This window comes from Lepisosteus platostomus, chromosome 26 (assembly GCF_059453375.1).
Source record: "Lepisosteus platostomus isolate fLepPlt1 chromosome 26, fLepPlt1.hap1, whole genome shotgun sequence".
In the NCBI taxonomy this organism is placed as follows: domain Eukaryota; kingdom Metazoa; phylum Chordata; class Actinopteri; order Semionotiformes; family Lepisosteidae; genus Lepisosteus; species Lepisosteus platostomus.
Window position 1 is genome coordinate 11,762,296 of NC_142636.1, and position 24,268 is coordinate 11,786,563.

The 24,268-nt window shown below is 39.2% G+C and overlaps 2 protein-coding genes across 4 annotated transcripts; both read left to right on the top strand.

Annotated features, from left to right (window-relative positions):
- The first annotated feature begins 379 nt into the window (after window positions 1-379).
- Window positions 380-6,181, top strand: LOC148640164 (membrane-spanning 4-domains subfamily A member 8-like). The gene is made up of 7 exons (XM_088621154.1): window positions 380-541; window positions 1,027-1,199; window positions 1,641-1,751; window positions 2,204-2,260; window positions 3,082-3,186; window positions 3,310-3,426; window positions 4,375-6,181. The coding sequence occupies exons 2-7, from the start codon at window positions 1,047-1,049 to the stop codon at window positions 4,510-4,512; spliced, it is 681 nt and encodes a 226-aa protein (XP_088477280.1). The 5' UTR covers window positions 380-541; window positions 1,027-1,046; the 3' UTR covers window positions 4,513-6,181.
- Window positions 6,182-6,320: 139 nt separating this feature from the next.
- LOC148640165 (C3a anaphylatoxin chemotactic receptor-like) lies at window positions 6,321-23,343 on the top strand. 3 transcript variants are annotated; one of them, XM_088621152.1, is made up of 3 exons: window positions 13,918-14,038; window positions 16,797-16,868; window positions 20,171-23,343. In XM_088621152.1, the coding sequence occupies exon 3, from the start codon at window positions 20,172-20,174 to the stop codon at window positions 21,195-21,197; it is 1,026 nt and encodes a 341-aa protein (XP_088477278.1). In that variant the 5' UTR covers window positions 13,918-14,038; window positions 16,797-16,868; window position 20,171; the 3' UTR covers window positions 21,198-23,343. The 3 variants fall into 3 exon arrangements, with proteins under 3 accessions (XP_088477279.1, XP_088477277.1, XP_088477278.1); XM_088621153.1 differs by lacking the exons at window positions 13,918-14,038; window positions 16,797-16,868 and adding an exon at window positions 6,321-9,266; XM_088621151.1 differs by lacking the exon at window positions 16,797-16,868 and having other exon boundaries at window positions 10,893-14,038.
- Window positions 23,344-24,268: the final 925 nt, after the last annotated feature.

The following is a 24,268-nucleotide window of genomic DNA, read 5'->3' on the forward strand; positions in this document are numbered from 1 at the left end:
AATTTGTTTAATATTTTTTCATAACTTGAATTTATGTAGTAATATGTACCCCTTGTCTTGAATTGTTATATGTACTCTTGTTTGGTTTGTAATTTTTCTTCTTTTGTTAAGCATAAATAAAAAAAATAATAAAAAACTGTAGCTCAACAGCGCCAAAGGCGCCTAGCTTCCTGTAATAGTCCGAAACGGATCCAGTTGGACCCGGAAAAAGCTACCACGACTTCTTTTACTCTTACTCTTCCTGCAGATAACATCACTAGAACCAAGAGAAAGTTCATTTCAGTATGTCAAGGCAGGCTCAAATGTACGAGATAATTGTATGTCTTCGCTGGTATAGTGCCAAAGGGACGTTATCGAGCAACGCAGTACCTCCTGCGTTTCTTAAGCAGAAGCCCGAGTTGAGCAAGGATCCTGTAACGGGAATTCCCCTCCTCCCGGCCGATCTCTATATAAAACAGAATTCATGAACCTGGAGTTCAAACCCGCACACTCTAGAGTACAGTGGAGATACTGCGCAAGACCGGTATAACTTGAGTTTGGGGTAAGTTTATTCTAAAGAATGCGTGAATTTATATTCGACTTCTATGTTGCTCATAAGTAACTCATGTTTATATCAGGAAAAAAAACTAACCTCTTTTTTTTTAACTGTATCTTCTTTTTAAAATTGTAGCCGTGCGTTTAACACCTAAAAATGAATGCACGGTCACAATATATCGTGTGTAATAGTGCAGTACATAAATAAATAATAGTTCAAAACACACAGCTATTTTTCTTTAGTTTACTAGGGATGTGTACCAGGGATGTTGGAAAGTTGCTTGTGAGCACGGTTACTACAATTCGCTTGTACCGTGCTGGCCTAGGAAATTTTATTTCACTCGTCACTCATTTGTTTAAAAACAGGCATGCATCATGTTGTAATTTCACAAAATGGGACACTATGAGAAAGGTCGTAATACTTTTTCAAGGCGCTGTGTAACAGTAAATATCAATGCAACTTCTCTTCTTTTCTCCTGCCTCTCTTCTTAGGAAGCTGCACACAGTTAAATATGGCCAGCTCTGTGACTACAGACAATGGGATGGTAATAGTCACCCAGGTCTGTCCACAGAGCCAGGGCTCTCTGCCTGCTGGTGTGCCAAACAGCTCAAGTCTGTCTGCACCTCTACAGAAATTCCTCAACGGCGAGCCTAAGACCCTGGGGGTGAGAATCCGTCTTCTGCATTCACAATCACAGCGAGTCTTGCGTAAAGAGCTCACCATCTGTAATAACTCTCGCCACCCCCAGCCTAGCGGGGTTAGAGATCAGCATCTGTAGTAATAGCCCAGAGCCCTGGATTTCAGAGCTCACTGTATGTAAGGCAGCTCAAAGCTCTGGGGCTTTACTAATACTATTAATCCAAAACTCTAGGAGTCAGAGGTCATATACTAACACTTGCAGGACCAAACTGACCTAAACCTCTGCTGGTGTACTTTAAGTTGGTCAAATAAAGACAGTTTCTTTGCAGTGCACTTCTTGGGCTTGCTACACAACTCAGTGTCACAGTGTAATAACACTGTAGTAAACTAGTGTAAGGGGGTCTCTTAAGTATACAACATTCTGATCTGAGTTTTATGTCCCTGTCTTGTCTCTTTTCATGGCCAGGCTGTTCAGATCACAGTAGGACTGCTGTCCATATTCTCTGGAGTGGTGATGACGCAGGAGTATGGCTTCTTCTCAATGCTTACTGGAATCCCTTTCTGGGGAGGGCTAATGGTAGGAGTTGCACATAAAAATATTATAAAAAAGATAAACACATTAAATACTACTGTGTGTTAGAGTAACATCTTAGGCACTGTTAGTGGCATTGCTGTCCCTGTTCTTGCACAATCAGCATGAAAGTGCAGGAGCCACACACTGTGGCTAACGCAAGGCTACTCTATCTGTGGCTGATCCAATCCACAGACGTTTCAGAAGTATGTTTCAGCCACCTCCTTCATTATTCTGTTGAGAAATAGCGCTATTTGACAAAGGTGGAGAACTACAATCAAGGCGATTGAGGAGAACTAGTTATTGCTGTTTGTTAACTCTAGCATTCACAATCTGTAGTAATCACAAGATTCAGTACTTGCTTGGACTAAATTGTGCAGGCAGCCTCTCCTGTACTCAACGTTAATATTGGAAGGATATTCCATCTGTTTATAAAACCCTTTTCTTTCTTATGGCAGTTCATCGCCTCTGGGGCTCTGTCTGTTGCAGCTGAAAAGAAGCTGAGTTTCCCTCTGGTAAGTCAGCATTGACATGATCAGACACAGCTCCTTTCAACCACCTGGACTGGTTTCTCCCACAAAGGGTCTGGAATCTACTGGACACAAAGTCTTTAGTCTCCCCTGGTGCTGTGAATCCCACACACTGAGAGTCTAGGGTCTGTTAGGCAAGGCAGGTCCAAATCTTCTGTCTCGATTTAGCCCATAGACTAGACCAGTAGAGACAGCTCCTGAAGGTGCTCTAGCTTTATTTCTTGCACAGACAGTGTTTAGGCATTTCAGCACAATTCCTACAGGCCCTACTGCCTCAAAAACATGGGAAAGTCTCTTATACTGCTGATTGTGTCTCAGTGCTTTTTAGACATTGTGGTATTTCCACGACGGTAAAAATGGATGTTGGATAATACATCTAGATTTGAGCTATGAAGCTATTTGCCATGTTTTCTGCTTTTATTGGAAAAAAAGCACATTGTTCTTTTAGAAGAAAGCAGGATAGATGTCAAGTGTTGTAAGATGATCAAAATCACAGTGTGTTAAAGCTTGGTTGAAAACAAATCTGAATTTAGCTTTAGGTTTTTCTCTCGCCTATACTGGCATGGACACTGGGGTTAATAAGGACACTGATGATTCTGCACTGGGCTTCCAGCTCTGTCAATGAGAGGTGCCTCTGCCCTCCCTGTAATGCACAAATGATAGTGCTATTGGGCTCTCGGTGTGAGAGAAGCAAAAGGTCTACTTTGCCCATGAATTTGAAGTAAGATTGTGGTGAATATAAGTTGAAATCTCACATTTGAGATATCTCAGGAAATAAACAGGCATTTGCTTCTGTTCTCTTGCAGTTGAAGGCTTCCCTCTCTACGAATATCACCAGCACGATCACAGCAGGCTTTGGGATAATCATCTACTCCTTAGACTTGGGTCTGTTCTACCAGTATTACAACCTTGTGAGTACATGTGTGGTTTTGGTATTCAATCTGAATCGCCCAGTATTGCTGGATCTCTGTCCTTTATTATGACTATGTTGGAACTCAGAAGCTCAACACATTCCTTGTGTTATGTCTTTCCAGTCTGTTCTGCACAGTGCTATCAAGGGTATCCTGCTGGTCTTCACAATTCTAGAGTTCGCTATCACTATCAGCACCTCGGCCTTCACCTGCAACGCTGTTTGCTACGACAACTCTGTGGTAAGAAAGACTGGTTCATGTTGGAGAAGGTATTAAATATTCCATATGAACACAGCATGAGAGGCCATTATTACTGATTAGGTTATCCTTAGGCTATTGGTGCCAGGGTCTTATCAGGCAGCTTCTTGTTTAATTATCTCTGACTGAAAAGCTCTTAACAGGACCAGTGTATGATAACAAAATACAGATCAGAATGACAATATATCAAACACTACCACAGCAATTTAGTATTTTCTTGCTTCTACTTAAGTTCAATCGATCACTTTCTACAATTACAGTTGACTGGGAGGTGACACTGAATCTCACTTATTTGCACGGGGTCAATACCAATTTAAAATCCTGTTTGCTTTTAAGGGAAGAAAGGACATTTAAAAGATATGCCTCAAAGAGGAAATGTTTAGCCTGGGGTTAAGGACTTGGTCGGAGCAAAACCCAGAAGACACAGAGGTTCCCCCCGGAGTAGGGATGGGAACCAAAGGTTGTAGAGTGGCCAGCTCTTTGTGAGAGAGACTCTTAGTTAAAGGACGTTTGGCCAGCACTGTGAGAATCTGCATAAATGTAGAAGAGAGTGGTTAGTTCTGTGAATGAGCGATTCATTATAGAGGATAGTGGGCAACTTTGCGACAGAGAGTCACTGTATAGAGTACCGTACCTCTCACTCACAGCAGAAGAGAGCTACAGTACCTGCTCTGTAAGCAGAATGAGAGTCATTAGAATCATGAGTCATGAGATAAAGAGCCAGTTGTCCTTCTAAAGTTTTCTTATTTCTCTTTCTACATCTTATTGTTTATTGGACCAATAAAGTTCTCATGGGTTATCACAACCACCGACATTGAAACTCATGGAAACATTCAGAATTTACACAGCAACCCTGACCTCACGCTGACCCAACATCGACAGTTTCCTCAAACCCTGGGGTTCTTATGTTCTTCCCTCGTTGTCTTCCAGCCCATCGTGGTTGTGCAGCACATGACCAACGCTCAGCCCAAGGTGCAGGACAGAGGTAACACCCCCTACAAAACTCTGGAAAACCAAGTGGAGTCTGCAGAAGCCAAGCCATCCCACCCTCCGGAGTACACAGAGTGAGGACCTGCCACGCACTGCAGAGACAGGCAGGGCTAGGATGCTCCCTGCACGATGATGCCTCAGCGATGAGTGGCTCTATCACAGAAGAGCAAACTCCTCTGCAAACTAAACAGACTGAGTACCCTTCCTGCATGGAAGCTATACTATATTTCACCCTCTAGTACAGAGGGGCAATATGTCTTTCTTCAGTGCCCACAGTTTTGCTTGCTTCAGGGAGATGGGCATGTTTCTTTGCATTTAAGGGACATGACACACACAGGCATGCCAGAACTATATACTTTTAATTCCTTCTTTTCACTGTCGTATTTCAGTTCATTGCTTACTTGCACCCAGCTTACTGCACTCTTAATTATATACTTAAGTTCTTGAATGCACATGACCCAGCTGATGGGAAGACATGAGGCAGGCAAGGTTTCATGCGGACAAGCACAATATCTGTAGCAAAATGCTCCTATATGAATTTCAAATACGTAGATGGAAGGCAGTGCCTAATAGCAGCCTCCTGTGGAAAATTCCAGGATCTATAGTGAAAGGAGCAGCAATTAAAACAAATTATGTTTAGGTTTATACAATGCTCTATTTAGAGACGTTTTGAAATACTATACACAAATGAAGTTGCCACAATATAAAGAGTTTGTGGAAGTGCTATCAGAATAACTTAAAAGTCTGAAAGGAATGTCACATACAGGTTAAAGGGGCTGAAAGGTTGGAGATTTTAAGTTACTTAAGAATCACAATAAAATGTTAAAATGCAGCCTCTTACATTTTTAGGAACAGCACTAAACAGAAAACAATTGAGGAATTCAAATTGTACAATGAGGGATGTATTAGAGACAGGCACAAGCTCTGGGCTCTTCAAGAAAAATTGCTGGACAAAGTTTTAGGTTCACACAGGTACTAAAATACCAAATGAGCAAGAGGGGTCCTTGATAGCACAGTGTTCAACTAAGCAATGCATGTTTCTTTGCATTTAACATTGAAGGTCATTTGTGTGTAATGCACACCATTTGCAGTGAGCCTCAACCTCATGTCGGAAGATCTGACAGGGCTAAATGTAACATTTAAATTTCATTTCCACTTTAAAGTGGAATGTGTGAGTTAAGAAAATACTCCATTGTTCCCTGTGGCTTATGTATATGCAGTATGTAATTAATTCATGGTGCCATCCTCACTTAAATATGTTCTTTACATGTCTTCTACCATGGGAAGGAGAGGAAAATCAATACTTTATTTGTGTGTCAAATCAGTTTCTTTTCTGTTAATCCTGTGTTATTACAGCAAGAGGATCATCTGTTACGGCAAAACAGACTTTTGTGATTTTGTAGCAAAGCAGGTACAGTATAATACAAGATACATGTTTTTTAGGTTATTGCTATCCACTCTGCATTCAGTAATTCAGTCATTTCACAAGATTTCAGCCCTGAAAAGTTCATAGCAAAGTGTTTTTATTTTCAGCTTTGTTCCACTGCTGTCACGTATAGATCCATTGTTAATTCTTTTCTATGCAAAGTGTGTTGTCAGACCACTGAGGTTAACTGAGGGATACCAGGGTAATTAAAATAATAAAATGTCTAAATTTAGTCTATATTGGCTTATATATTTAAGAGGAGATTGTCTATACAGTATATTGCTATTATTTGTTATAGTCAAATAAAGTATTTTTAAAGAAGGTTTTTTATCCCTTCATTTTTTAAAATTTATTTTTGTAACTCTGTAACACTCAGAAAATGAAAGGGAATTCATTGAGGTTGGAGAGTAGGAAAGGCTTCTCTAGACAAAGTTTTGGATAGCACAGGCTTCCCAGTCAAATGGCTGAGGCCCAAATCCTTGATTTGGACAGGAATAACTGGATGAAATTTCAGTTTCACGTAGTTACTGTTACTAGCAAATGACTGCAGCCTTTCCTGTGTTTTTATTAGACTGTGGTTAGATATTCACAAGTGACATAAGCCATTTAGCTGACGTAGTACTACTCTTGTGACTGTAGTTGCAGGACCTGTGAACATCAGTATTTATAATTTAATCTCTAATGAATTCCAGGTGTTCTGTGCTAATGCAAAGACTTACAAAAACCATATGTAGCAAGACTGTTTAAAAACCTATTGGCTTGAAATTTGCAGTAAGAGCTTCACATGAAGCAAAAAGAATACCCACTTTTGCAATTCTTTCTTAATGTTCTGCAAACAAGTAAGTTCTAAGCATTCAACAACACTGTTGCTAGAGCCATGCTGTTTCCTTCATCTAGAGGAGGAATCTGGGAAATAGTTTTGTCAGCTTTGTCAGTGCTTGTATCGAGAACTGCAAGAAAAAAACAACACCTAATACAGCATGCTGGTAGAGTAATCTCTTAGAATTTACCCAGGAGCTGCTTTGCACATAACAACTTGGCCTTAGACTATCAGGTAACACTAGACACTTCATTTGTTTTAGAAAAAAAACATTTTGTTTATTGATGAAACAATTTACATGTAAAATATGCATGCAATGATTAGCCTTTTTTCTTGCATCTTTTTTTTTAGTTAACAATTGCATTTCTATAACTATTGTCATTGTGCTAGCAAAGACAGGGGGCCAAATATGGAAACATAATGATTTCACATATACTGTACATTAGTTTTATCATTACCAAAAAAAACAACAACAACAATGCACACAGAAGCAAAGGTCTGCACAGAAAGATTACAGCATTTTACTTCACAAAGGGAAATCAGGTCTTCTTCTTTTAAACACAAATATCTCACAAAGCTTGATGCAGAAGTGGCCATGTTCCCAGCCTGAACAGCTTTTCCCTTCTCATTGTGGACAGGTGAGCCCGTAGCTACAGAACAAATCCTGCGCAAGTAAGTATTTGTAATGTGCCATTTCTGCACAGAACACATTGTTGTGAAAGAAAAAGAAAAAAGGAACTAAACGTACACAGAGTGTCACAATATAACAGGATGTGGCAGTGTCAACACATGCAAGGGTCAGGCAGAAAAGATTTAATCATCCAAGAGTAATTATTTCCAGATACAAAATTGAGTGGTTTTGTTCCCCTTCTGCAGATTATTCTGGCCATTTGGAGTTGCAAATTTAAATTTAAATTGTGAACAAAACTGATAGTTGCATTTGGGAAGTTAATTTGACTACCACATTAACAATTATCATTGCTGTTAATTAATTATGATTAATTAACAGCAATAAATTGGTATGACAGGAAGGTGCTTTTAAACATTAATTTTAAACAGTAAATCATTTTGTGTTGTATGCGGAAAGGCCTAATCCGCCAAATAATGCAATCACCATGATGACTGTGATTGTGATTGTGTGGGGTCATTAGGGATAGCTCTGAAAATTAATGAATTCATGAATTAAATTACAAATTAATGAAGGGGCACTTTAGAGGCCTCACAAGTCCAAGATGGGGAAAGGAGACACACAAACTAGTGCAGGCCTAGAGGAAAGCACACAAAAAGATCTGTAGTGATAAAGAAATTGACTTTTAGACTTGCCTTAAGCTTATAGTTTCCAGGTTTTTGTATTAATGTGTTTTAAAAATTAAATCACTATCCAACTAGATGCCTAGATATTCTTAAGGTGTGGAATGTTTCAATGTACTTTTACTTACAATAACAATATTGGCATGGCTATTAATGGAGAAGATCGCATTATTGTTATATAATTGTATTAGTATAGTTTTATCAGAGTTCAATAGAAGACAATTCATGGAAAGTCCGTTTAAACTTTGAGCATTAAAACTTATTAATGTATACAAAAGGACAAAGTGTGTACTGTGCTTTACTATCCTCTAGAGCAGGGGTTTTCAAACTTTTTTGACATGAACGCCCCCCCAACCCAAAACCCATTGAGAAAACAAAGCGAAAACCCTCGTCACACCCACTCACGCAATATAATTGACATTATGCATACATAAATGCATGTCAGCGCCTTTCATTAATTTGCTTTAACAGTTTCACGTTCACCACTGTTGTTAACTTTAGCAGTAAGCCACCGGTCCATTTTTAAGTTTGTAATCGTGGTATAATGTCTCGTTTCTGCGGCAGCCTTCGCCAATGAGAATAGACGGCAGGTAGCCTGCTTATCCAGGGACATGAACCAGATTGTAACACCCCCCTCTAGTGGATGAATAATGAATTGCTATTAAGCTCTGAAACAGCATGTTCGCTGCACTTGTTTAATTCTTTTTCATTTCACTTGCGTGTTTGCGCCTAAATGTCTCGTAATCTCGCACCATTTCGAATTTCCACGGGGTTAAAATACAGCTTTGGATGCCGTCCGACACCAGAAAATGTCAGTTTAAATCAGTTAGATCAGTTTAAAATGTGCATCCAGAGATCTCCGTGAACCTGTTCCACCTGCATTCGGCGCAATGAGGTATAACTTCACCTAATACATAGTTACCTTTTTCTTTAATTCTCCATTTAAGTATCACAATTGTGAAGTGGGCTCATTTTACCTTTTCCACAATCGTTTAAGGCAGGCTGAGCTTTGGTATTTGTTTCTGGGATGCAGTATAATGGATGAAGGCGTAGACTTTCTTTTCCCGATTAGTTAGAAGAACCAATCAGGATTTTCCACCTGCAAAGTAAGTTCTTTTATTTCTCGGGAGACCGGAGTATGTAAACCGTGCTTGTAAAGTTCTGCTCATATTACTGAACTGGGCGCTCACACCTAGTTTAGATTTTGCGATGGCAGCTGAGGTGGTGCTGAACACGGGAGCAAAAATTCCCATTGTGGGTCTCGGGACATGGAAGGTAGGAGGACAAACATCTAATCGCTTTTATTCTTAGATTATTTCATCCACAATTTTACCAGTCAGGACTTTTTTTTATCTTGATGATTAAAACCCTGATTTGTATAGGTTATTGTTTAAACGATTGCCAGCAAGAAGTAATTAGGAATGCTAGAAAATGCTGGAACTGGGCATTGAGGTGACAGTGTGGGAGGGCTGCGTATTTAAAATGAATTGTAAAAGAGATGTGCAGTGGCATCAGAGGGCTTTGGGATGTGTACAGAATTAACAGTGATAGAGTTATGCTAAAAGAGGAGCTGAAGATGTATACAGACGAGGAATAAACCCTCATAATCGACTCCAATTCTGAAGTTTGATGCAGCCAGCTCCTTAATTCCTATGTTGATATTGCTGATGATCAATTAAATCAAGAAACTAGTTGCAGCAAATGTTTGGGGTGGAGCAGACTGGGTGGGCAATGGCCTGGATCGAAGGGGCTGTTTATTGAGTCAAAAGTAAAATGTCTTGGGCATCGAGTTAAAAGTTTAGGCTTTTGTTTTGCTTCCAAGCCAGAACCAAGGTCACAATGTTTCTCTCAACCAATCCTGTTTCAACACACAATTATATTGCTGAATACTAAAAGTCCACAAATGATTTTTCACCAGTAAGTAATAAGGTAGTTCTTTATGGGTTTATTTCAAACCCATAGGCACACCCTTATGGACTGCTGTGACTTCAATTGAAAGCCTATTTGATGCATATTGTGTAAAAAAAAATGTGAAATATGTTTATTATATTGGGGGAGCAAATCAAATTGCCTGTATGCTGTGCTGTGGGTCAAGCTAATGCAGAAGACCCAACGCAGGAGTGGTAAAACAGTCCTTCTGTTTGTGATTACCAATGAGAGGTCTGTTTCATATTAATGTATGAATGCATGTCAGATGTTTCCCTGAGTCATATGATTCTTGTTTTGGAGGAAGGCTTAGTTTAAACCTCTTCCTTCACTGGGGTAAATTGGACACACCTGCCTGGATTGACTGATTGGGCTCCTGTGGAATGGAATTCAACAGATAGGAAAGGTTTCAGCTGATTGGCCCTGTGCTTAATTAGACACTCCTGAGGAGAAGCAGAAGTCAGTATAATAGCAGTCAGGGGAAGGGGAACCTGTGCTTTTAGGAAGGGAGAGTGTTGAGGGGGAGGGATTCCTGAATTGTTGAGAGTTGAGAGTTGAGAGTTGAGAGTTGAGAGTTGAGAGTTGAGAGTTGAGAGTTGAGAGTTGAGAGTTGAGAGTTGAGAGTTGAGAGTTGAGAGTTGAGAGTTGAGAGTTGAGAGTTGAGAGTTGAGAGTTGAGAGTTGAGAGTTGAGAGTTGAGAGTTGAGAGTTGAGAGTTGAGAGTTGAGAGTTGAGAGTTGAGAGTTGAGAGTTGAGAGTTGAGAGTTGAGAGTTGAGAGTTGAGAGTTGAGAGTTGAGAGTTGAGAGTTGAGAGTTGAGAGTTGAGAGTTGAGAGTTGAGAGTTGAGAGTTGAGAGTTGAGAGTTGAGAGTTGAGAGTTGAGAGTTGAGAGTTGAGAGTTGAGAGTTGAGAGTTGAGAGTTGAGAGTTGAGAGTTGAGAGTTGAGAGTTGAGAGTTGAGAGTTGAGAGTTGAGAGTTGAGAGTTGAGAGTTGAGAGTTGAGAGTTGAGAGTTGAGAGTTGAGAGTTGAGAGTTGAGAGTTGAGAGTTGAGAGTGCTCTAATATCAGCAGCCATTTGAGTGTCCTAAAACCAGTTTTGTTTTGGAAAGTAGGAAAGTGATAATGAACAAGTAATAAATTAATTATATGCTGAAAAGAGAAGGAAGAAAACACAATGTTTTGGCTGTGGAACCTTCTTCAGGTGTGAGAAAGACGGGGCAGCAAGCAAAGGTAATGTAGCAGGAGAACAGAAGCTGAGAGAGGGGAGCGGAGCAGGGGACAGACGGTGATCAATCAGGGAGTGTGAAGAGAGGTGTCTCTGTTGCACCCCAGTATTTCCAAATGAAAACGGGGAGAATTCCTGATTTACTAGAAATTGTGGGAGCCCAGACAATTACCGCTTTCATCAACATAGGCGTCCGAGCCTCTGTGAAACAGATCATGAAAATAAGAGTTTCAGATCTGAGCTCCAGTCAAGCCTGGTGATACACTTTCTTACACGGGCCATTGGTGATGCGATACCAGTATGTAGACTCTTGGAGGACCCAATTCTTCAATCAGGTTGTGGTTTTCAATGACATACGTGAAACAAAGTACATCTTGGAGTACCTTGCTCTTGTCATTCACCGACCAAATATAATTAATGTATATTAATTAACTGTAACTGAGAAGAAACTGATCAGTTTGGGGAGCATGAGGAGGGAAGGTCTCCACTGTGCCACTAGATGGTGCTATTGCAGTTTAATGATAACAATGTTTACAATAGTTCTGATTGGCGGTCTAGGCACTGATATTTGCTGTATGGAATAATTGCGGGGAAGGCTCACACAAATAACAATGAAGTTTAATACCATCAGTTCATTTTCAATAACTGTTCAGTCCGATACAAAAGTATGATCCAATTACCTTTGACTCCAATCTCCAGCAGGCAGCTATCTTAATTTCTCCCTCATTTCCAATACAAATGTAGCTGCATTCACACTGCACCTAGGATATAATCATATAATGTAATCATGTGAGACTTGTTAAATAGTAATGGTTCGATATAAAAAAAAAAAAGAACTCACTGTGGTTTGGAACACTGACAGTCGGCAGGTCTCACACTTGTCTACTACAGTACAGTATGTGTCAATTTCAGACTTATCCAGGCCACACATCAGATTCTTGATGCAATTTTCGTTCCGATACTTCTCACGATACTTCTCCGTTCACTTTCTAAACTAATGCAATGTTTTGGGAAGTAAGTACAATCTGTTTTTTACCTCAATGTTTTCCTGTTTCATCTAATATTTATCTGAAGTGTCTGAATTGGGAGTGCTTTAAGAATAAAGAAATGTTGTCTGGGGTAATCCTTGTGCAGGGCAAGATAAAAAGCTAACAGGTGATATCGGCATACAGTTATATGGGTGGTATGCTTGGAATAAAACGAGCACTACATGTCAAAATCTGTTTTTCATTGTTGGTTTACTGCTGTTGTAGGAATACCTTCTTCTAAGTAATATTAGTACCATATAGTATGAAAAACTGTGTTTACACAGATTGATTTAGCAGTTATACCGCAAGAAAACTGAAGAGAATATGAAACATCTGAATTATCATTGATGTATTCCAGGCATCTGAGGAGTTAGTTGAATAATCTTTGATTTCTGGATCATGATTTCTAAGTGTGGATTGTAGATCTGAATGGATGTCTTGGCAATGCAATGGCAGAATGAGGGTCATCTTCACCCACAGTAGGGTGGAGTATCTTAATACAGGGCCTTGAGACCTCAGTGTCATCTGATTTTGTTTAGCAGAGCTCTCACTCACTTCACTGAACAAAGCTGGATATATGATTGTGAACCTTCATTTTCCTTTATTTGACAATCGCATAAAACCTCTAGTCTGAGCCTTTCAAGTGCTTGTACATCCTACAAAAAATCATGGATCACTTAATCATGGATTAAGAGAAAGTACACCTGTAGAGATCGGACTATGGCCTGGGGGTTATTACTGTTGTCATGGCTAGAGGGAATTCTAAATGGATACTTGCTGTTGTACTTGACATCTAGGAAATAACTGAAAGGTGGAGTAACATCATGAATAGGCAGAAGCATTTTGGTAAGGGTCACTCAAACACCATTCATAGTAATGACATAAGGTGACCATGGTGGTACTTGGACTATAAAACCAAGTACAAAACTTTCTGTAACTGCCGTAATTCGGGGAACTGTGGGTGATCCACCTTATGTGTGTCTCCTTCAGTGTTCTTGGGGAAATTGTCACAATTATACTAATTTCAAACCTTCACTAGACTGCACAGTGTTACAGCCAAACACTTTAAAGGAAATATAAACATGTAGATTTTATATGGGTAGTGTATATAAAATATGATGTCTTTTAACAGCAGTTATTTATGAAGGATACTTTTTCTTAACTGAAAGATTATGTTGTACTCTAAAATTGAGACAATGTCCTTCTCTTCCTCAATTTATTATTACAACTTACTGACATTGAGGCTTAAAAGAGTATCTTTTGTAAATGTTAAATAGTTACTGCAGATCTGTGAAATGACCTGCCAATCTTGGCTTGTTCATCACCTGAGCATGACATGTTCATCTTAATCCATGGCAGTTTCATTGGAGAAACATTAATCTAGCATTCCTGAACAATGGTATGATGACCCGAGCCAGAAAAGACTAAAATAGAACTAAATTAGAGGCCTCAGAACATTTTCTTTGAGATTCTTACAGTATTTATTTGCTGACACTCCCTTGACACCACTTAAGCAATACTAGACAACAGAAGACCTCAATCAGCCAGGCTGTTGGCTGTAGTTTCAAGATGAGCACTGCACAGCTGAAAGACTGTACAATGCTCACCAATCAAGAGACAAGGAGGAGTATTAGCTATTGGTATGAAGGGAAAAGGGGGAGGGAGGTCATTTTTTCTCAATACAAGACAGAGGCGTTTTCAACCTTCAGTCTGCTGGGAGGAGCTCAACCCACGGAGAATTACAGAGCATTGAAGACACTTGTTCCCCTGTTAACTTATATTAGTGCACTCATCTACTGTGCACTGAGACGATGCCAGTCCGGACTGCTCTGCACCTCTTCATCTAGCACTGAAACCTTTGCAAGACACAGGTGAGGAAAACGAGAGGCTCTTCATTTCTTACATTTCTACAAGCTCACTCAGCTTCTCAGATAAACTTTCATAGCTAGGTAAAAAAAAAACACACTTTAAAGGAGAACTAGAAAACAATTAGTTTGCTCATTAGCAAGACTTGACCTAGCACTATTAAAGTCTTGAGTGATTAGAATGATTATAGACAGCCTTTTAAGAACTCAATAAAATATTCCAATAATTTGACATGTAATCAATGTTTGATTTTATCGGTCTGTTCTACCGTGATTTATTTACATACTGTGTTGTTGTTTGAATGTAGGTACTCCCTTTTAGATTCAAGAAGCATTTACCTGATTTTTAATGAACAATAATATAGACTTATGCCGATAGATCCTAAACTGTTTTCTATAATAATTTCTATTACTCTTTCCATTACAACAAATAATTAGCAAATAACCAGTGCCGTTTTTACACTATACTGTGTAAGTTACCATTATTGGCATGTGTATGTTTTTTTCACACACCAACATGTAATGTATTCATACATTCTTTTGATGCTTTGAATTATTAATTTGTTTTTCCTGAGATCATGAGTAAAAATGCATTTCTTCATAATCTCAGCAGGTATAAATACATACCCTATACATATATCTGTTGAAAAGTCGAGAGGTTATTATTACTGTAGAAAGTACTCTTGCTATTACTACAAATAATCATAATGCTAACATTATTGACATATTCCTAAAGCTGGCACTCAGGCCCTGAACCCTGAACTGAATAGTTTAGGAAGTAATTCTGGAAGTAATTCTTAACGGAGGCTGTAAGTGATCATGTTTTATAAATAGTGGTTCATTAGAAGTCCAGGTTGCTTGACTGAATCATAATATAGTACTCTAAGTGTTATTATCGTCTTAATCAAACAACCAAGCAATATAATTTGATTCATTTAATCTTCTGGGGATTCATATTTTGTAGTTAAAATTTGTCCATATTTGGTATCTTCAGAAGTGCTAAACACTTCCGTTTCTTTAGTCTTCTTTATAAAATTGGAAAACTGTTCTTGCATTTTTATATTGTATATTACATTATTTTATATTTTTATATATTATATTTTATAATATATATATTATAATTACATTATTAAATTACACAACACGGATAACATTGTGGTACTCTGCCTATGGATATAGACAATATGTGTAGACAAAATTGCACAAACAGTTTCTCTTGTTACAATTTACAAATTTCAAGGCAGAGTGCAAGAAGATAATACCATACAAAATACAACTAAGTATTAATAGATACAATTTCTGTCTGTCATTAATGTAGCAAATGTCATCAATATTTACAGTACTGTTGAACTACCCAGAATTAGAAGAGATCTCTCTTCTACATTTACGGAACACTCAGTCTTTCCAGCAATATGTTGTCCAGAATGAAGTATTTTAAAACATTACAATATCTGCAGCTGTGCACCTCATACTCACATTGAGTTACCTATGGAGGAGGAAAATACATTTTAAAAATTATTTGAACAACACAGGTTGCAAAAGCCAGCCTGTGTTATCTTGTACAGCCTGCAGGTTTATTTTTATCTATTATTTTACAAATGTACTGTACAAGGAAATACAGTATTTGAGATAATGTTCTCTTTTGATACACAGAGCATAATGGAAACTTACTTGGTGCCCAGCACTGTAGGTGCATAAGGAGATTGTTGTTAAGCAACGAGGCTCTCTTAAATAGCTTTGTTGATGTGCAGTTTACTTTGCATGAAAGGGCTTTCTAAGCTTCCTTTATTGTATTACACCTGTGTGGATTTTCAATAAACAATGTTTTATATACAATTTATAGTAATATTAACTTATCATTTCTATAATGAATATAAATATATAAATGATAATATATATAGTATATGTTAATATTATATTAGTATAACATGATGGGAAGTTTACTAACCCCCACAGGAAATACTACTTACATAGAATTGTGGTATGAGATAATATCACGGCAATGCTTTTAAAGATTTAGCATTCAGTATCACATACAGCTATTCAATCTAAATGGTCTCTGAGAGAAAGACAGGAGTAAAGGAACTTATAGCCATTGTCATTAGTTATTAATTAATCTATAATTAATTATGAATATATTAATATCTCCTAGGTAGACAAAAAGTCTGAGCTAGTTATTGTCCTGGTTAGTACTACAGCCTCTTAAGTCACACCTCATGTGCTTCAAGAACCCCCCCCAGTCCATGAATGTAGAGGCAAATAGATATTTGTCGAAGAGGAAATTGCATGGTCAAAAGGCATGAGTGAATATGCAGAAAATATGTCTTTGTTGCCACATCCCTGCTCAGGAAAAATATACTGACCATGTTTGGATGAATACTGTTATTTCACTACAATGTGAACCCGTTTGCAATTAGTACCATGGTATATTCGCATGGTATTTCTGCAATTGTACCATACTTTTACCTGGCATTTACGTTGCCTTCTTTTTTTGTGATTTCTATACTGCTTTACTTTCTCTCTTCCCCGTAATGCTTTGCTATAACTGTGCGTTAAGGAAACTCTGCTTTACTGCATTTTTCTCCGTTTTCACCATAGTGTAGAACAACTGTTTTTGATTAAATGCAGTGGCATCTCAGAGTTAAAACAGTAACAGAAATAGTTTGCATTGGATTCCTCCAAGTGCCGAATGACAGAATGAACCCATCTCCTTTGGGAGCTAAGCTAAACTTTGCAATGAACCGCTCCGCATTCGTGTTTTCAGAACTGATCAAAGGTGGTGATCAACTGAACAAAACAGACTGCAACTAAAACTCCGAATTCGCAGAATTGCAATGTAAGTGAATGCAACTATTTACATTTATAGCAGTGTGGAACAAAAAGTCAGCAACAAATCCTGCTCCGGTCCTGTTGCTTGCCAGGGTAGACTTTGGCTCCCCCACAACCCTAAAATGACCAAAGCAGTTAGAAAATGGATGTGCGGGTGGACACTGTCAAAAGCAAGCGCGGTCAGCATTCTTGACCTGACAGTTGTGTGGTCAGATCCAGGGCTGGATACTGTACTGTTTAAGCATCCTAATTCTCTCTTATTGCTCTTGTAAAAACATAACATGACAGAGTACAAATATCCTTTGGATGAAAGTATTCTAATTAATCATGAAAACTAACTTCATAATGACCTTTTTAATGAAAACGCACAGTCCCACACAGAATACCAAAGGGGAATCGAGTCTTTTTCTGTCGGTACATAGCCCAACTTCTTCATCTTTACATAGGGTGTAATGTTTTTATAACAGACTTCATGCGTTAAGGGACGTTAACCATCTGAGCCTGAATCTTCAGACTAGACGGCTTTCTGGGTCTATGTGACTATTTCCAGCACACTAGTCCTCACAGGACAGGCCAGCACTTCCTGATTTTCACATGTGACATTTTGAAACTTGAGTGCGGTCAACATGGTGGCAGTGTGAGTCAGAGGGGCTCCAGCCAAGTGTCGCCTCCCCTGGTGGTTTTCAGCCGGGACCGACACCGTGCCAAGTCGTACCGGAAATCTAAAAAGGCTATTTTCAAGGGTGAAGCATGCTGGGGAAGGCCCCCTGGGGACGTTTGTCATTTCACTTTCAAAGAATGGGGGTGGGATGGGCAGAGGAGTCTCATTTGTGCGATTCGTTGCTTTTTTTCCCTGAGGAGGAGGTAGCCCCCTTTTTGCTTTCGTTCCGAAACAAAAAAAAAACACACCACACAAAGAAGAAAGGACAGATTGCACAAAAACATCCTTTTACATCCTCATCTGTATTCTCCACTGCAAGGGCTGGTTTATGTTCTTGATGTAATATGTTGCCAAACCCTGCTTTATAGGCAATTCCTGCTACACCTTATTTCCATCAGTATGGCATGATTTTAGCTATCTCTTTTGCACTAGTTTCTCCAGGTTGCTTTCTCTTCTTATGGGGCTTTCATAAACTGAGTCAAAAAACTGTCTTATGCAAGCTGTCAGCCATGGACCAATGAAATCTAGTATACATACACATGGAACTACAGAATATACCCCTATGACTGGCAGCAGGACACAGCAAAATGACCCATGTGACCATAATTTGTATCCACAAATTGTCAGCATCTTCTGGTGGACGACTTTTCACTCTTGTGTGTATTGTCAGCATCCACTGAGACGTGTTCTCCATTCTCTTATTTTAGTGTTTTAATATTGACAGTTAAGTACAAAATATTATTTATATACCACAGCCTGCTGAAATGAGAAATGCAGTACAATTCAAAGATTGAGATTATATGATATAATCTTAATGACCGCATACGTAAAGGAATGCAAAACATGAGATTAAGAAAATGTGTCAAAAATAGAGCTATGCTCTATCTCACTTTACCCCTGCACCTACAGTATTATAGCACAGGACGGAGAACTCCAATTAAAAAATGTAATTATTTCTTGTTAGTGGTGGATTAATTATTAATTGCAATGCTTTACTTTTAATAGGAATATAGGTTAATAAACAGTCTTACTCATCATTTCTGAAGATTGGGTGTTGAAAGCACCACAATTTTAAATAAAGAAAAAGATGATACATTTAGCTTCTACTTGTACTCAAACCAAGGAGGGAAGTTATTTGCAGGACAGGGGATGTGAGAACTGACATTCTAAATGTAATATCCGGTCTTTTAAAAGAGAGACTAAATATAGTCAGGAAATGATAGACATATTACCTTAATCATGTCTGAGGTTCTTAAATTGTACAAATGAAATGAGCCATTTGCTATAAAAAGTAATAAACATAAAAACTGCTGTGAAAGGGAAGTGGTTTCAGACAAAATGGAGACTCTATTCTGAACAATATACCTTAAAAGCTTTTGGTGAATGATCTGCTATCCTCAGTTAAATTGAATGCTTCTTCACTTCCTACACTGGCTCTGTCCATCACTGTAAAATATATATCCAATACCAGGCTCATTCAAGGCCCCTCTGGACAATTCCAGATCACTCAGATGACATCTTGTACCTCCAGCAACCTCATTTACTGCATCTCTTGCTGAAAATGTCCAGCTATCTACACTGGGGAAACAGGAAGGAGACTGGGAGACAATTTCGGGGAACATGTCAGAGCTGTGGGGATCAAGGATTTCTCCAAGCCCATAGTTTCCCATTTCACCTCTACCAGCCTTGATCATACTGCCTTCTCTGTCTGTGTTCTCAAAGAGGGGTTTCAGAACTCCTGTTGTAGATGGACATCCAAAACCAAAATGATCCTGACACTAGGATCACACCTTCCCCTTTCTCTCAACAACTGGCTCGTTTCCAATCCTCTCTATTCATTTGCATTTTTGACCTCACACCTCTCTCCACCTCTCTCAACTTCACACCTCCTGTGTGCCCACTCTGCTTCTCTCCTGCTCCCTCCTCCTCTCCACTTCTGGTCGCATGCTGAAGCAGCTACTTACTGTACTTGAACCTTCCTTTTCCTGTTCTGCTTCTGCTTTGCTAATAGTAGCTGTCTTATAAATATTGTCTGCTTTAAATCCCACACTGTATATTCAGTGTGTGTCACAGAGGTATGTGTTTTAGTATTTTAAATAATGTATTATCCCCTGTATGTTGTTTAACACTCATCACACATAATACATATTACTTGCAAATGAAATCAGATGTTACTGCTGAGGTTTCTGCATTTAGAATTGACTGATATTAACATATGGATGTAGCAGAACTTTAACCTCATCTGTGATACGGCTGAGGTTATGCTCTACAACAATAAAATGGAGAGTGAGGCGATTGCAAAAGATGAGGTCAGCAGCTGATTATTCATATTTTCTGTTTGTTGTGACCCAATTGCTTGTGTGTGTTACACGTTTCCTTTAAGAGGGAAACAGTTTGTAACACTGGCTTATGCCAGTTTTCTATGTATGGAATATCTTCTCCAATGTAAAATTACAGCGGGTGTAAAAGAAGAGTTTCTAAAAGCAATGTTTCAGGGCTTTAAGTTTTAGGTAGTCCAAACAATTTATTGTGCAAAATCAGACAGAGTATAATCTATAACACGTATTAAACGGATCTTCAGAACTGGGTCCAGAAACCGAGGGAAACTTCAAGAAGCAGTGGGTAATGATGTCATTTTTTTTCCCCAGAATGGACCTAAACACCTCCATTTCCACCAAAGTGGGACTATCTAAGGAAAAAAATGAGGTGGATATTGATGCCATTATGGAAAAAGTGTTAATATTCCTCTACAGCCTCACCGTCATCCTGGGGATCTGTGGCAACACTATGGTCATCTGGGTAACTGGTTTCCGCATGAGGAGAGCTGTCACCAATGTGTGGCTCTGCAACCTTGCGGTGGCAGACCTTATTTTCTGTTTCACCCGCACCACCTCCCTCATCAAGAACCTCTTCTTCAGCTACTGGCCCTTTGGCTCCTTCCTGTGCAAGTTCAACGGCTTCTTCAAGTACGCCAACATGTTCTGCAGCGTCTTCCTCCTGGCCGTCATCAGCCTGGACCGCTGCATTTCCGTGTTGAAGCCGGTCCGGACGCGGCAGCGCCGCACCCTGCCGATGGCCACGCTGACGAGCGTAGCTGTCTGGGCGCTAGCCGTCGGCTTCAGCCTGCCATACTTCATTTTCCGTCAGACATCCCCCGACCCCGAGAACGGTAACCTCACCAAGTGCTCCTTCGACGTTCCAGGCAGCAGTGGGAGCGAGACCAAGCTGGCGCTCTACATTGTGCGTTTCCTCTGCGGATTTCTCCTTCCCTTCTTGGTCATCTCCATTTCCTACACCTTGGCTGGCTGCAAGCTGTGGCAGACGAGACTGTCCCAGAAAGGCAAATCGCTGAAGCTCATCATGGCGCTGGTCTGTGCCTTTTTCCTCTGCTGGGCTCCGTACCACTTCTTCCTGTTGGCCAAGATGGTCAACAAGAAGTCCATGGCGGTGAAGATAGGCCTGCCTCTCTTCAAGGGACTGGCCTACCTCAACAGCTGCATCAACCCCATTCTTTATTTTTGCATGGGCCTTGACCGCAATAAAAGGTTTAACCAGAGCCTCTCGGCGGTCTATCGCAGGGCCCTGGCCGAAGATTCAGAATCATCTACAATGGGGAGATCCATTAAGAGAGAAAGGGACTCCATAGACAACAGTTTGGATGTTGCCGAGTTATGAACACTTTATGGACAGAATCCTGCTGTCATCACAACTCTTTCCTTTTGATCCACTGACTCTGTGACCGGTTGCCCAATGCTGGAATATAGAGATTTTCGATTGATTTAAACTGATGAAAGAATTAAGTATGGGAGCAAACCCAAAGAGCGAGTATATAAAATATCCTCCCACAATCTTTGAAGTCTCACAAAATGTAGGGAGTCGTCAGTACTTTCACTGCTCTCAAGGAAAGGATGGAGGAGATCCTGAGATCAGTGTACTAAACCCCCAATGGCCTTTTCTGACTTGCAAACTTTCTTATGTTCTTATCAACAGGACAGTCTACAACGCAAGATGTAGACAGACAAATGTCTGACATATATCTAAACTCAAAATGACAGAGCTGGATAAATTTACAGGATGTACATTCAGCAAATGCAAATGATAACACTGGTTCTTTAGCCTCCTTTGATAATGTTTTTATAAAAGCAGTGAATCCTCTAGCACTGCAACCTGAATCCTGTAGACTAGTTAGTTGAGTTAACCGTATCTGACAATGTTAAGATGTACAGAGTATGTTATGGCTGACCGATGGTTTTCTTTCCTTATTTTTCCCATATTACTCCTAATGCCTGCACTGACTACATGGCAGAAAAGAACATTAAATCATACCTTGAGGCCTGTTAATAATAAAAAAGTGACCCGAATAGTGTCAGAATAAGAGAGAAATATGGAGACAGGCCCACAATGCATAAATGCGAAAAGACATTTTGAAATTTCGGGCACAATGTTTATTATTCCTAGTTTCCATTAACTTTTTAAGTGATTTCTCTTCTCTCGTTGACTTTGAAATTTGTTTTGTTTCAATAAAGGGCTCACAGGAAGCAATTGTTGTTTTTGCAACAGTTAACCTGCTTAGCAGTGGTCTGCTGATTCACTGTGACAGACTGATTTAACTTATTGCAGAATCAAATTACTATAGCAACATGTCCCCTTCTTTAAAGTCCTTTTTACTTCTTAGAAGTTAATTTTCTCTTTCTTTCAAGCTTCACTTTTTCTTGAATCTTTAGCAACAGCGATGCTTGTGGGATGCAGAATGCTCATGTATCTGTTGCCTATTTGGGTCTATTTTATTTTTATGGAGTTGAGGAATAAAAGAATTCCTAATTTCCTCATGGCTCCAACAGTAGAGGTGCTGACCTAAGTACAAGCTGATCTCTGTCATTTGAGATATAAGAAGTCGCTTGCTGACCGTGACCCTTATTCCCCTAATAGTGGAGCACAACTGAATCAACGGCCCCAGGGTCACCAGGTGTAGCCTTTGGATGACATGGACCATGGCTTTCTTGGAGCAAGAGCAAAGCCTGTGATTTCCTGGGTGCCTGCAATCTCTCAATGCTGTCAGCAAAGGATTCTTCTCCAATAGGTCCTTAACCGGTCACACTTGACAGCACAACCCGACCCATCTTAAAAGGTGAATAATTGTGTGGTTGCATAGATGGCTGTAAAATGCAAAGATGCACAACTGAGTGAAGCCTATTACAAGCTCTCACCAATAATCACTCTTTCTGAGTATTGTATTGTAGAAAGACAGATGGGATGTATCTGGCTGTCTTGTATGCGACTAAATTACTAGAACAGATTGAACTGTGTGTCTTGTATCTCCTGGGGTTATAATCTAGTTAAAAATAGAACCCTGTTGCTCTGGAAAGCAGAATAAATGCTATAATAACCATCATAGAGCTGCACAAGAAGACACATGCATGTTTTCTGAAGGCTAGCCAGGAATAACTTCCTGATGTGAAAATAATTTTCATTTTATTCTCTTTCAAGAAACTGCCCGAGTAGAATTATTTGAGTTATTGGCTGTTGGTTTTACAGGTGAATTTAACACTTTGAAAACAAAATGAAAATGGTCTGTGTGTCAATGAGTGCTATCTGTATTGTCTCTTCTCTTCATAGTCTTAAAACGAACCTCATTAAAGAAGTACGGGATTATTAACAGAAAGTACAATGAATTAATTGATTCAGGAAAATCAATGTAATGTTCCATAGAAAACAATGTGCCTTACCTTTCTTGCAAATTGTCTGGGATCTTTGCATCAGCACTGTAATTTTGAAATTTCTTTAATTTTATAGAACTTTGATAAAATATTTTAATAGAAAATCACTGTGTCTTTTGTGAGTCTTAAAAAAATAAGTTATAAGAATACACACCAGCTCCGTTCATGCCAGTGTTACTTGCTGGGTTGGTCTATTATTGGGACAGGATGAGTGAAAGAACATTTGATCTAATACCATGAAGGACAGAAACCGCACATATTCAGTCATGAGGAAATACAGATGATATTTTCTCATATGACGCAAGACATCTCCTGCTCACATGACTACATTTGACAGTTGATTCTCATCATTAATTTGTATTGGGATATAAGTTGGTGGACAGTTGCCTACAGTTGCCATTTAGGAAATGGTTAATGATACATTCTCATTATGTACTAGATAACTGCAAATTTGTGTTGGATTAATATTAAGAAAAGTGGTCTCCCCTGAACACAAACGGTTGTGAATATTTTCACAACACAATGGATCTCCCAGCATTTGTAAAGTCTGGGTTCTGACTTATGAGATAATTCATACATGGTGATGAATCGGTCTTAATGGTTTTATTTGGTTTCTTCCAAGCCATTAATGTAATTTATGTACCTGGATTGCTGTTTAATCCACTCACCCTTATAGAAAAAGAGATTCAAGTGTACAGTATTCTATAAAAAAGCATTCTCTGTGTGTAACCAGTATGGCTCTTAGTATTGTTTTTGGGCTGTCTAGCTCATCGAAAGGTACATCATTTAGAAAGACAAACAGTAATTGATGAAAAGTTGGTGCTGAAAGTCCTTCCTAGTATATTTATTTCTCCATCAAAACTTATTTAGCATTTTGCAAATGAATATACTGTATGAATAAATATACTAGTAACTCAGGTTTCATCCAGCACAAAATTCCCTAAACGTTCACATTGTACAAGATCCCAAATCTGACATGGTTGTCACTCTGAATGATTTGAGATCCTAATGTACTTAGAGTTTGGATTT

Coding starts and splice junctions, on each gene's coding strand:
- LOC148640164 (XM_088621154.1), top strand. CDS start 1,047: ATGGCCAGCTCTGTGACTACAGACAATGGGATGGTAATAGTCACCCAG. Junction 2,261..3,081: donor AGAAGCTGAGTTTCCCTCTG/GTAAGTCAGCAT, acceptor GTTCTCTTGCAG/TTGAAGGCTTCCCTCTCTAC. Junction 3,427..4,374: donor TTTGCTACGACAACTCTGTG/GTAAGAAAGACT, acceptor GTTGTCTTCCAG/CCCATCGTGGTTGTGCAGCA.
- LOC148640165 (XM_088621151.1), top strand. CDS start 13,737: ATGAGCACTGCACAGCTGAAAGACTGTACAATGCTCACCAATCAAGAG. Junction 14,039..20,170: donor GAAACCTTTGCAAGACACAG/GTGAGGAAAACG, acceptor TTTTTTCCCCAG/AATGGACCTAAACACCTCCA.